Here is an 11,473-nt window from a genome sequence, read left to right on the forward strand (position 1 = left end):
TAATCTCTGGTGGCTTTCCAGCTTGCAAATGTGTCATGCAGGACAGGGAGGTTATTAAGTTATGTGCAGGAGTGTACAAATTGACTAAAGCCAGCATGGAATGGAAAGGTTCTGAAGCACAAAGAATTTGGGAAATGCAGTTCAGTTGACTCCCCAAGAGGCTGACAGTGAGACAGAGTAACCCCATTACTGTGTTGTCTGGATTTTTAGCATTCTCTAACATGTCACCCCTTGTGACAGGAATAGTTAGATATATACAGTTAGACCTGAATATGGTTAGAACTGAAAATTTACTTTCTTATGCTGGCGTTCTGTAATTTTTTCTAAGCTCTTTGTTTCAAGTAAACCAGAACTTTATCTCACAAAAACCCCTTACTTTTCTTCCTTCGTTCTTGATACATCGTCATACTCCACACTTTCCACTATTAAATGTTTTAGATGTCCTGTGCTATTGTCTGTCCAGGCTTTATGCAAAGCTAGGTAAATTACTTCCTTTTGTACCTTCTCTTCAAATCTTTATTCTCCAAGCCTGACTTAGCACTGCTGGATGGTTCTAAATATGAAACATCTGCATCTCTGTAAGACTCACAAAAGCCTTAATGCAGTCAGTCCTTTGAGCAACACTGCATAACAGATTTGATTAGTTTATCTCCTTTAGCTTTGTTCATTAAAATATGCCAGTGCACTTTGTCTTATTTTTGTATGCATGTTCTCCAAGTTTCCACCTGGCTGAGCATTGGGTAGAAAGATGAAACTATTTCACTGATGTTCTAAGTTTTTAACCAATATTTCAAACATTTTTCTAGTTTAACTCGTAACCCTTCTAGTCACTGTGGTCCTAGAAACCGTATGTGTAGATAGCCTAATATTGCTTCTGGCAGTGAAACTGAGTTGGCATTGATTAGACAAGAGGTCACTGTAATTTGAACCCTTAAATTAAAGCTCTGTGAATAACGGTATTTAAGATAGTGAACCTCTTCTGCACGGTGCCACCTCTATCTTTCGGATAGGAACAGTTTCAAGCCAGCTGTGGGGCTAAATGAGAGGGGATACTCGTTGTTTAAAATGTACAAAGCACAGCAGAAATGGTCTCTGCAGCTTTGTACAAGAAATTTCAAATACAGCCCAGAGAGCCCAGGTAAATGAAAAAGGAAAATACTACTGTCATAGAGAATTAACAACTTCCAAGATAGAAGTTTCAGCTTTTTAAATTTTTTTTTTAAAGCAAGCTACAGCTGAGGAGACTCAATAATCTTGATTTTTGTCATAAATCAAAATGACATTTAAAATTAATACATTTTATATAACTTAATTTACACAAAATTGTCTTCTAGTAAGAAGTAAGAAGCTGGTCTGTTTATTATTTCATATTGTTCTTCTTTCCCAGAGGCTTTCATAGAAGCATGTCAAGCCATTATATACAATAAAATTCAACAAATGTGTGTGTGTAGATATATAGATATAGATATAGATATAATTTATTAGAGCAGACGTCTATGCTCACATGAGGGAAGTAAATCAATGCTTTCCCAAAAGATGCTTCTGAACAGAGTGCTGTGCACAGCAGGACTCCGGGTGGTTGTTAGGTTTTTGCTCTTGGCTCTGAAGCCCTCGCTGTTCAGTAGGCAGGGGCTGGGAGCTCTGTACTGGGGAAAGTTGCTGCATCACACTCTTATCTTTCCTGGCTCTTGACCCTCCAGTACGGTTTGGAGATGTTGTGCCAGAACACCAAAGTATTTTGCCCCTAGATAGATGTACCCATATAGGCACCTTACAAAAATCTATTTACTTGGGAATAATTTGCTACGTGAACAAATACGTACCATAATCTGTAGTATATAAGATAGATCAGATATGGATGACTGGGCAGGAAGGTCTTAACATGTCTTTAAGTAAACCTCAGCTCAGCGAGTCATAAATTAGGAAGTGTCAGAGTGAAATCTTCCCTTGTATTTCAACATGACCTGCATTTCTATGTATCATACTAGCTTACATTACTGTTTAAAGGTTTTGCATAGTTAACAGCTCTGTGTGTTAGAAAGGGTACTGACTGAACAACTACTTAATATTTTATTTTATTCTATGTTTTCAACATAAAATTCCAAACTTCATGACTGCTTAATACACAACCCAATAATAAATACAATATTTCATATTTTATTCTTTGTGGTTTTTTCTAGTCACACATGTAACACTTGTCCATTTCAAAGATAAATTGATCTAGACTTCATCTACATGAAGTCTCTTTGAGGAGCAGAGATATATTTATTTTTCAAGCAGATACATTGGTACATACATAATACATTCATAATTGTCCAAACTGAAAATTAGCTGTAGGTGTGACGACTGATCTTCCAGTGTGTTATGCTAAGCACTCAGAAGATGGGGAAGAAACAAGCCTATCTCGGAAAAATCATGTTTGTCTTGGTCAGCAACATACAGGAACACTGAAAGAAAAAATCATGTAAAATAAAACAAAACATCTGTCAGCTAAACTAACCAGATTTGAATGAGATTTCAAAACCTTCAGGGTTCTTAAACTTTCTTTAAAATTGGCAATGGGATGGAGAAGACAGGCCCAGATGAGTACCGTTATGAGGACAGGATTGGCACAAGTTCACAGTCCTATACTGGGCAGCTGCCTTGCCTGTGAGCATGTGCTTAGCTCTGATTCAACAGGGTCTGTTGAATCGCTTCTGGACATTTCACCTGAAAATAAATAAAGAACGCCAGAAAGTTCTAAATTTCTTCAAAACTATTGTTTATAAAATGGGTTTTTCTTTTAATAAAATTCATTAAGAATGAGAACATATACATAATTTCAGTTAGCAGGGGAAAAGGACATGGTAATGTCCCATTAATGAAAAGTTTTTCATTAATGTAGAGGAAAATGTAAAATTAAAAAAAATTTTTACAGATGAACTGCTGAAACTTGAAAGTATTTTTCTTGCATAGTGAGTGAAAAAAATAGGTTGGTCAAAGCCCCCATCCAACCTGGCCTTGTGATCATTAATCATTACCATATAATAGTACCAACTTGATGCATGTAATAACTGTAAATGTAATGTGTTTTCCCATACTTACCTCCTTACACATGATGTAAATTTAAAGTATAATGCACTTTGTTTATTTTTAGTACACCTCCTGATAATCTCTCAATTCAAGAATTTCAGAAGAATGAGAGTATTGATGTTGAGGTAAGGAACTTTTAACAAATATACTATTGCAAGTAACAAATTAGTGACATTGACAAGTTGCATTCGGTTCTGAAATAATTTTTTGAAAAGTTACCCTTTCATTACTTTTTCTGTGATATTGTTTTCATTTTTGAAAACAAGACAGGAAATTCATAGGCCCAGAATTCAGCTGCTTCAGGGTGATGCAAAAAGTAGGAAGTGGGGTGCCACAAACTGCTTCTTTTCCTCTCATCTTCAAAACAGTGTAGAGTGGCTAAGCCAGAATGTTTCTGCCTCTAACTCATTATGTGATCCTTACTATTATGTTATTGCTGAGCATTTACACAGGTATTGTAGACCACAGAGAAAGCTGACAATTAAACATAAAAGGAGTGCTTTCTGCATTGAGAGGGCGATTAGCAAAAATTCATTTTTTCTTAGACATTGTTGCCCTTAAAATGTGTTCTCAATACTGAGAAGCTTTGGCATAAATGAAGAAATTATGTGTTGTTCATGCAGCACAAAGATCGCTGTAATTGTAAAGAGAAAATGTTTGGTTTCATAAGGCCGAAGAAAATTAAGAGAAGATGATACTTGAAGTGAGGAGCAACTTGTCCCCTTTAACTCCAGGGCAAAGAAATGTGGCAGAACAGAGATTAGGGATACAAAACAAAAGGAGTTGCAGAGAAGACGTGGCAGTATCAGTGGTTTCATCACCGTCATCTTTCCAGAGGGGTGGCTGGAACACAAAGATATCCGGATGAAAAACGGGAGCAGTTCTGCCTGCAGTGAGCAGAATTCTCAAATCTAATGGATTAATTTATGGAGACGTAAACCCACTTTGTTCCTGAATGGGAGCATCAAGACAAGGATGGAGAGCATTTCTGTTAATGTGTATTGCCTTAAGCTTGTTTAGATAATTAACACACTTGTTCTGCTTTGCAGATGTCACATTGTTAGGGATGTGGTATGTGTGTTAATGTCATAGTGAGGGTATTGAGTTGCGGTTAAGGGAGAGAGAGGTTCCTCATGCTAGATTTTCTCTTTTCAAAACCATAAATTCGATTTGAAGACTACACTTCAAATGTCATTTGAAATCTGATCAGAAACTCTGGCAAAAGTGGTGGGGGGAAAGGTTTATTATTTCAAGTTAATTGTCCCATGCAAGACCACACTTTTGGACATATCTGCAAATTTCAAATGCTAGCAATAGAAGATTTTGTGAAGTCTAATTAGGCCTTTCTCTCTTGTTAAATGTTTCTTCATACTAGATTTACAATTTTATTATTTAGAAAACCAATATAAATATATGTAATTTATTTTAGGTGGTGCAGCTTATCAGCACAGAGATACTGCCATATGCTAATTTTATTCCTAAGGAATTTGTTGGTCAAATAATGACTATGCTCAATAAAGGCTCAATACATTCTCAGTCATCCTCCTTTACAGGTATGGTACCTGAATGACAAAAAAATACAGTGTTTAAATCTACTAGAAAATAATTAAAATGTTGAGAGTACTTACTATGATAAAGACTTGAAGTTCCCTGGCACAAATTCAATATAGACCATTTGATATCTAACATTTTTTATAAACTATATTTTGTGGAAGTTGCCAAGCTTTCCTTGCAATTTTTAAAAAATTACTTCCTTACTGCTTGGACTGTATAATATATAATATTGTACTTGTGTTACTTTCTACATAGTTTATTTTCCTTTGTGCCAGTTCTAGCAATCATTTCAGACAATTGTAAGACGGACATAATATCCTGTTCTTAAAAACTAAATGACTTTAGTGTAACTATATGGTGTACCTAACCAGATACCTTCTCTGCCTTTAAGACAAAACATTTCTAGGGATTTTTGGAAAGATGAAAAAACTGGACATAAACCATTACATAGAAAAATACTTGAATTGTACGGTACCAAATATGAGTAGTACCTACAATGTAGGACTGGGTTTGCTGTTTTTAGATTATTTCATGTATTTTATAGTTAAAGCAATGTCAGGTACATGACATGTTACTGAGAATGTGGCAGAATGAATTTCTTGTTTTTGGAACTATTGTGATTTTTGCACAGTCATTTTTTCTTAGAATGTATTCTTATTATTTGTTCTTATCACTGTTAATATTTTTTAATACTAGAGAAGTGATAACCTTTTCTCAATTTATAATAAACTGATTGAAATGCAGCATCATGCACACTGCACAATTAAATGCATTATTTTACTTCGACAGAAGCTGAAATAGATATTCGAATGAGAGAGGAGTTTTCTAAGGTGTGTTTTGAAACACTGCTCCAATTTTCATTCAGTAATAAAGTCACAACTCCTCAAGAAGGCTACATCTCTAGAATGGCACTTTCTGTGCTCTTGAAAAGGTCACAGGATGTATTGCATCGCTACATAGAAGATGAGAGATTGAGTGGCAAATGTCCTCTTCCACGGTATGTGCGTTGTCTTTAGAAAATAAAGGTATTACCAGGACTTTATGAAAAGAAGTTTGCATTCAAAATATCACTTAGTCATGAAAAAAATGAGGGGTGTGGGAGATAATGAAATTTAAAAGGCAGGGAAATCTTTATGGGGAAGATATTTCAAAGAAAATTGCTGGTACCAAATTTTTTTTTAAAAACCTTTAAGTAGCAATGGTCATAGTCTGTGCTGTTACATTTTCAGTTACTGAAACAATGTTTCTGATCTCTCTAGCTAATATTTCTGAAATCGGATTTCCTTTTATTCCCAGTAGAGCTATTTGTAGTTTCTAAATTGAGAGGTGGGTAGAATATCCTCAAAAATACGATAAAACATCCAAACAGCAATATTGTGAATCATTACTCAAGTAAGTGTTCTTGAAATGGAAAAATTGACTGAAATACTAAGAAATTCTTTAAAATGGGAACTTACTTGAAATTTGCTTAACTTTTGAAGGTTTTTGATCATGAATGTGGAAAATTATTATCTTTATGTTAGCCTTATCACTTACCCTGATATGAGTGTTTTCAGATTGAGATTTGTATGGTGTTGCTGTTTCCAGTATCACAGCTAAAGCTGTCCTTGCTGAGATAACAGCAATAATGGTGGGAAAGTTTTTTCTATAAAACTTATATTATTGAAACAAAAATGAGTAGTTGACTGTTTGCATTTTTTCATTTGTAGGCAGCAAGTAACAGAAATAATATTTGTTTTAAAAGCTGTCAGTACTCTCATAGATTCACTTAAAAAGACTCAACCTGAAAATGGTAAGTTGATGGTTGTTAAGTAACATGGTTCTAAATAAGGTAACATTATATCTTCGCCAAAGATGCATTTATTATTTCCTTTAGTAGTCTTCCCAGAAATTTGAAAGAAAAGTGTAGTCTGTAAGAGTCAGTATTCTGTAATTCTTTGTATATGTAGGTGGCAGGTAGACAGCAAGAAACCCCACAAAGTTCTTCCAGCATGCCTAAAAGTATAAGAACCTAAGATATGTTTAATAAAAGAGAAGACCTCAATTTATGGTGTCCTTTATTAGATAAAGCTTGGTGTCTTCTGAAAACAAAGAAAAAAAACCCCATTCCAAAAATATTAATAGAATTCTTAAATATGTGAAGCCTGGCTAGACACTTTTTTCCTTCTCATGATACCTTTGTAGGTTGCTATGGATCATGTTCACATAGGTGCAATCTGCAGTTAAAGGGGTGTACAAGTTAAATGCATGGACAGGCTGGTAGATACATACACTTGTGCTCTTGCTTTCCCTCTCTTCCTGCTCTATTATTTCCTGTCCCCTGGATTGAGCTTAGCTCATTGATGCCTGAGTAAATGGTTGACAGATGTATTTAAATGGCTGAATTAAATGAAAGACCTCAATTTCATTTATAATCGTGTATCCTGTTCCTCTTGTAAGCTGCACCTTCGGTATGTGTGGAGAGTTCTTAGAAGGAAACAATCATGAGTCTTGGTTAAGCCCACTGTATTGGGCTCTGAAGTTGTGACAGAATTGTGTATACATTTCCCCCTACCTCCCTGCTTTTGATATTAGGAGGAACAGGAAAAAACACCCTTTTCAATCCTGAAACAAACAAATGAAACACCCTTTCCAGAAAAACACAGGCAGGTGAGTTTCTGGAAAGAGGCAGTTCCTCATTTGCATCATCACTGAGCAGCCAGAGTTATAATGATACAGTTTCCAAGGTTCATGGCAAAAGGGTGCAAGTTTTATGCCGGGATGCTAACCCTGAAGGTAACTGAAGTGCTACTTTAGTGGGTCTTCCTCTTAGAGGGGTAGAGTAGCCAACTCAGCTGGACTGTTCCCCACATCCCTCTTCCTGCAATGAGAGACATATTTCCCCTGGTCCATATGCAGCAGTGCTTGCCAAACCTCCCACACACTTTCTTAGAAAGAGAACCACTGGAAAAATTACAGAATCATTTCACTCTCACTTCTTCTACCTTTTAATAATTTTATTTATTTAAGATAATTATTACTGTTGTCTGAAGCCAGGGTTTTGTTCTTTTTTGAAAGCAGAGCTAAAACAGAAATAAGCAAGGGAGTGACATTATAATAAGATTCATGCTACAGTGTTTAATTTTACTTGTTGGAGTAACAAAACTTCACCATGGATATTTTTTGTCTTTGTCCAGTGTTTTCTACCTTTGCGTTCTATAGTTCTTGTAATCTGAAATGATCTAAAATCAATAGAAAGTCTCACTGCTGACAATTTTCCAAAAGTGAAATGTGCATCCAGTTCAATTTTCTGTCAACAGTTGAGAAAAGCAGGCAGAAAACGCTTGTGTGTTACAGATTGAATAGAAGTATTATGTTAAATTTGTCAGTTCTTTATCCCAAAACCACAGTGAATGACTTATATGTAGAAACACAGGTGTGTAGCACCACTTTAAGGATATTATCCATCTGGCCTCCAGTTGCAGTTGAAAAAACAAATGGTTCTCCTGCAGAAATCTTGGCCCATATCTGAGTGCCCTGCATGGATGCCACAGTGTCTGTATAGCACCAAGTACCTATGTTTAGGCACACTGTGAGTGTGCCCTGACTTAGAGGTATTGAAAAAAATCTGTTGTTAGTATTTGGACAGTAGTAAGTGATTCAGTCTGTTCTTTTCTTCCCTGCAGTTGATTCTAGCACATGGGCACAAGTTATTGCCTTGTACCCGACTTTAGTAGAATGTATCACTTGTTCATCCTCAGAAGTGTGCTCTGCTTTGAAGGAGGCACTGGTTCCCTTTAAGGACTTCATGCATCCACCAGCATCCAAGGTACAGAATGGAGAGTCTTGACCCCATAAAACTTCTTTTTGATCCTTGAAGGGAATATCCAAAAATGTTTGCTCCCAGTTCAAGTTTCTCTGAGGAAATCTCTTGTGACTAGTACTTTGGCAACCAGTGCTGACTGCCTCTTAACTGTACTAACGAGAGCTCAGTAAGTCGTGAATACAGGCTTTATCTCAAAGGTTCCAGAGTGAGTAGCAGTGCAAACCTTTAATAAATTTAACTGACTAGTTGGAATCATTTATAATCTAATGTACTTGCTACAGTATCTTGAAGTGGTGATTGAAAAGTGGGCTTATGTACAGCTTGTTGTGTATGTGTTAATGATGTAATTAAAAATATTTCAATTCAGTCAGATTTATTAGGCTGGTGTTTTGCACCCTTTTTTGAAGTACGAATTGTACTAAAATTTTATGCAAGATGGTACTGTAACATTCCATATATCTGTAACCAGCCTTTGTAAACAAAGGGAACTGATATACTTGTGTGTATAATAAATGGTACAGTTATGTATAAAATAGTTGCATTTATTATTTAAATTCTTTTAAAAATATTGATAATGTCAAATGCCTGAAAATGTATTTATTATGAATAAGTTGTATGCTTGCATTTTTACTTACAGTTTGCCTTCTAAATTGCCAGATATGCTCATTCATATCTGATCATGTTAGTTTTTGCTTAATTGAATGTATCTTCTTTGTGGCCATTGGACATCTGCAAAGGGTCATACAACAAAAGATTGAAGTAAGCAGTCACAGTCTGCTGATCTCAAACTTCAGAGTAGTTGACCTGAAATAAGTTTGAATATGCAGAAATCCACTGTAGCACTTCAGCACTACCATACCTCACTTTATAATAAATTTGTTTCAAGATGTTTGTTCTACTTAACTCTATCCATTTTTGCAGTTGCAGCCTTGCTTTAAAAAGAAAACAAACATATTTGAGGGTTGTTAGCCTTTTTTGACCTTCTTGGCAAGTATCACAGTCTTTGAATCGACCCAAGAAAGGCAAGTTCAAATATCTAAAATACTTGGCTGTAATATTTTGTTAATAATTTTAAGTGTTTTGTTTTGTAATGTCTTTTCAACCCAAACAAATTGTTCTAATCTTTTAATTATAAATCGTGTCTGATAAAAACCATGAAAAGTGTATTTTTGAAGATAGTTACTCATTTAGAAATGCAGTAAAATTTGTCATAAAGTAAATGTGAATTTGTTTCACTTTCACGTAATACACAATTGAAGCAAACCACTTTTAATAGTATTGTTTTTAAAGTTTGTGATCTAACATTTAAAGTTATTTAATTAATCTTGATTTCAATAATGTTTCACCTCTATTCACATTTTTAATCTGTGATGTGAAAGCACAAAGGCCAAATGGAAAAAAAAAAAAATAAAAAAAGACAGGTGCCTTTCTATGGATTTCAGAATTTCAGAGCTTACCCTTAGGGTTTTATTTCTTCAAGTCTTTTGTAGATATTAAAAGATCGTCATGCATAAGAAATGGTATTACATCTGTTTGCTTTGCACTTTCCTTGCTAAAGGGACACTGTCGCGGGTTCGGTTTGTAACCGGGCGGAAACACCAATTTAGTGTAGTGGTTTGGTCCAAAATACTCATTACTGTTTATCTGCTGTGAGATAAGAATTAGGAGAAATGCAAAGCAGGCACCAAACTTGAAAGAATATAAAGAAGTTTATTAACAGACCTAAAAGAAGAAAAAAAAAATTATACCACCTTCAGAACCCTCCTCCTCCCCCCATCTTCCTCCCTTCTCCCACTGACAATGTGAAAAGACAACCCTTAAGATGTTCAGTCTGTTTACCACTTCCATAATAACCTTGTTCAGTCCATTTAGAAAGAGAAGTCTCTTCTTGCTCATGCTATGAAAACATTATCACAACGAGACAGCCGCCCACTTCCAAATATTGTTCAGTCCATTCAGGAAGAGGAGTCTCTCTGCCTGCGTGTGAGTCCTTTCCCCCGACTTGCAGCTTTTCCCGCAACTGCTTTCGAGGGTCCACTCTTGAAGTTTTTTGGGGTACAATTTTAAGGTTGAGCCGTTCAGAAACAAAAACAGAGGCCCTTCTCCTTCCCTGGGAGCAAAGGGTCTTCATCATCTTCATCGTTAGGACTATCTCTGGGAGCATCTCTAGGAACTGAGGTTTTCTCCTTTCCCATTTGGAGCAAAAGTCCTCATCTGGTTCATCTCTAGGGACTGAGGTTTTCTCCTTTCCCGTTTGGAGCAAAAGTCCTCATCTGGTTCATCTCTAGGGACTGAGGTTTCCTCCTTTCCCGTTTGGAGCAAAAGTCCTCATCTGGTTCATCCCTCCCTGTCCAAACTTCTCATGAAATTACAGCTGCGTCAGCATCTGCCTATCTCAGCGCAGGTGCTTTTGCTCACGAGTTGAACACTCCACCCCCCATATCTTCATGAAATTACAACAGGATACTCTGATATATCATAGCTTCACAAGAGAATTTAAGCTTTAAGCATCTCCTCTCTCTCTTCCCTCAGGTTTTCAGCTCTTCACAGCAATAAAAAGGGTTAATCTCACCTCGGCCTGGCAGCTTTGCAGCTGGAATGTTGAATGTTTCTTATCGCATTGAATATCTTCTAGTTCCAACCCCCTCCTTTGGAGTCCCAACCTGCCTTGTCTCCTTTATAGATACTAATTCAGTACAATACCTGTCTGCACAAAAATAGTTTTCTCCACAAAATTATGAAATCCACTCTAAACAGCAACATATGGCAAAGCTATGTATCCAAAACATGAATGCAAGAAAAGAGATGAGTGATGAGTTTAAAGAAGTAAGCCATGAAGAATGATCTCAGACTAGTTATTCTAAATTAAGTCTGCAAATGACTAAAATTTAAGTGGCTTAGAGAATTGTCCATATCCAAACTGGCCAGCTGATAGGTTCTATCAGTTCCCAGAGGAAACTGTAAGCACCCCTTAGCAAGGACGTCCCTTCCGGGACTATGCTTGCTAACCTATGACAGACACTGATTGGTATATGTGAATAG

General features: G+C 36.2%; 1 protein-coding gene across 5 annotated transcripts in view; it reads left to right on the top strand.

Moving 5' to 3' along the window:
• Window positions 1-9,867, top strand: part of MON2 (MON2 homolog, regulator of endosome-to-Golgi trafficking) — a 53,668-nt gene extending 43,801 nt beyond the window's left edge. For 4 of the 5 annotated variants that reach the window (XM_017733178.1, XM_017733179.1, XM_008632782.2 and 1 more), the window contains 5 exons: window positions 3,137-3,197; window positions 4,502-4,625; window positions 5,416-5,623; window positions 6,336-6,418; window positions 8,292-9,867. In XM_017733178.1, coding sequence (XP_017588667.1) covers window positions 3,137-3,197; window positions 4,502-4,625; window positions 5,416-5,623; window positions 6,336-6,418; window positions 8,292-8,455 — 640 coding nt within the window. In that variant the 3' untranslated portion in view covers window positions 8,456-9,867. Of the gene's footprint in view, window positions 1-3,136; window positions 3,198-4,501; window positions 4,626-5,415; window positions 5,624-6,335; window positions 6,419-8,291 lie in introns of those variants that run through there. The other variant, XM_017733180.1, reaches the window with a different exon arrangement.
• The last annotated feature ends 1,606 nt before the right edge of the window (window positions 9,868-11,473 follow it).

The sequence above is a fragment of the Corvus brachyrhynchos genome, unplaced genomic scaffold (genome assembly GCF_000691975.1).
Source record: "Corvus brachyrhynchos isolate BGI_N302 unplaced genomic scaffold, ASM69197v1 scaffold32, whole genome shotgun sequence".
NCBI lineage: Eukaryota > Metazoa > Chordata > Aves > Passeriformes > Corvidae > Corvus > Corvus brachyrhynchos.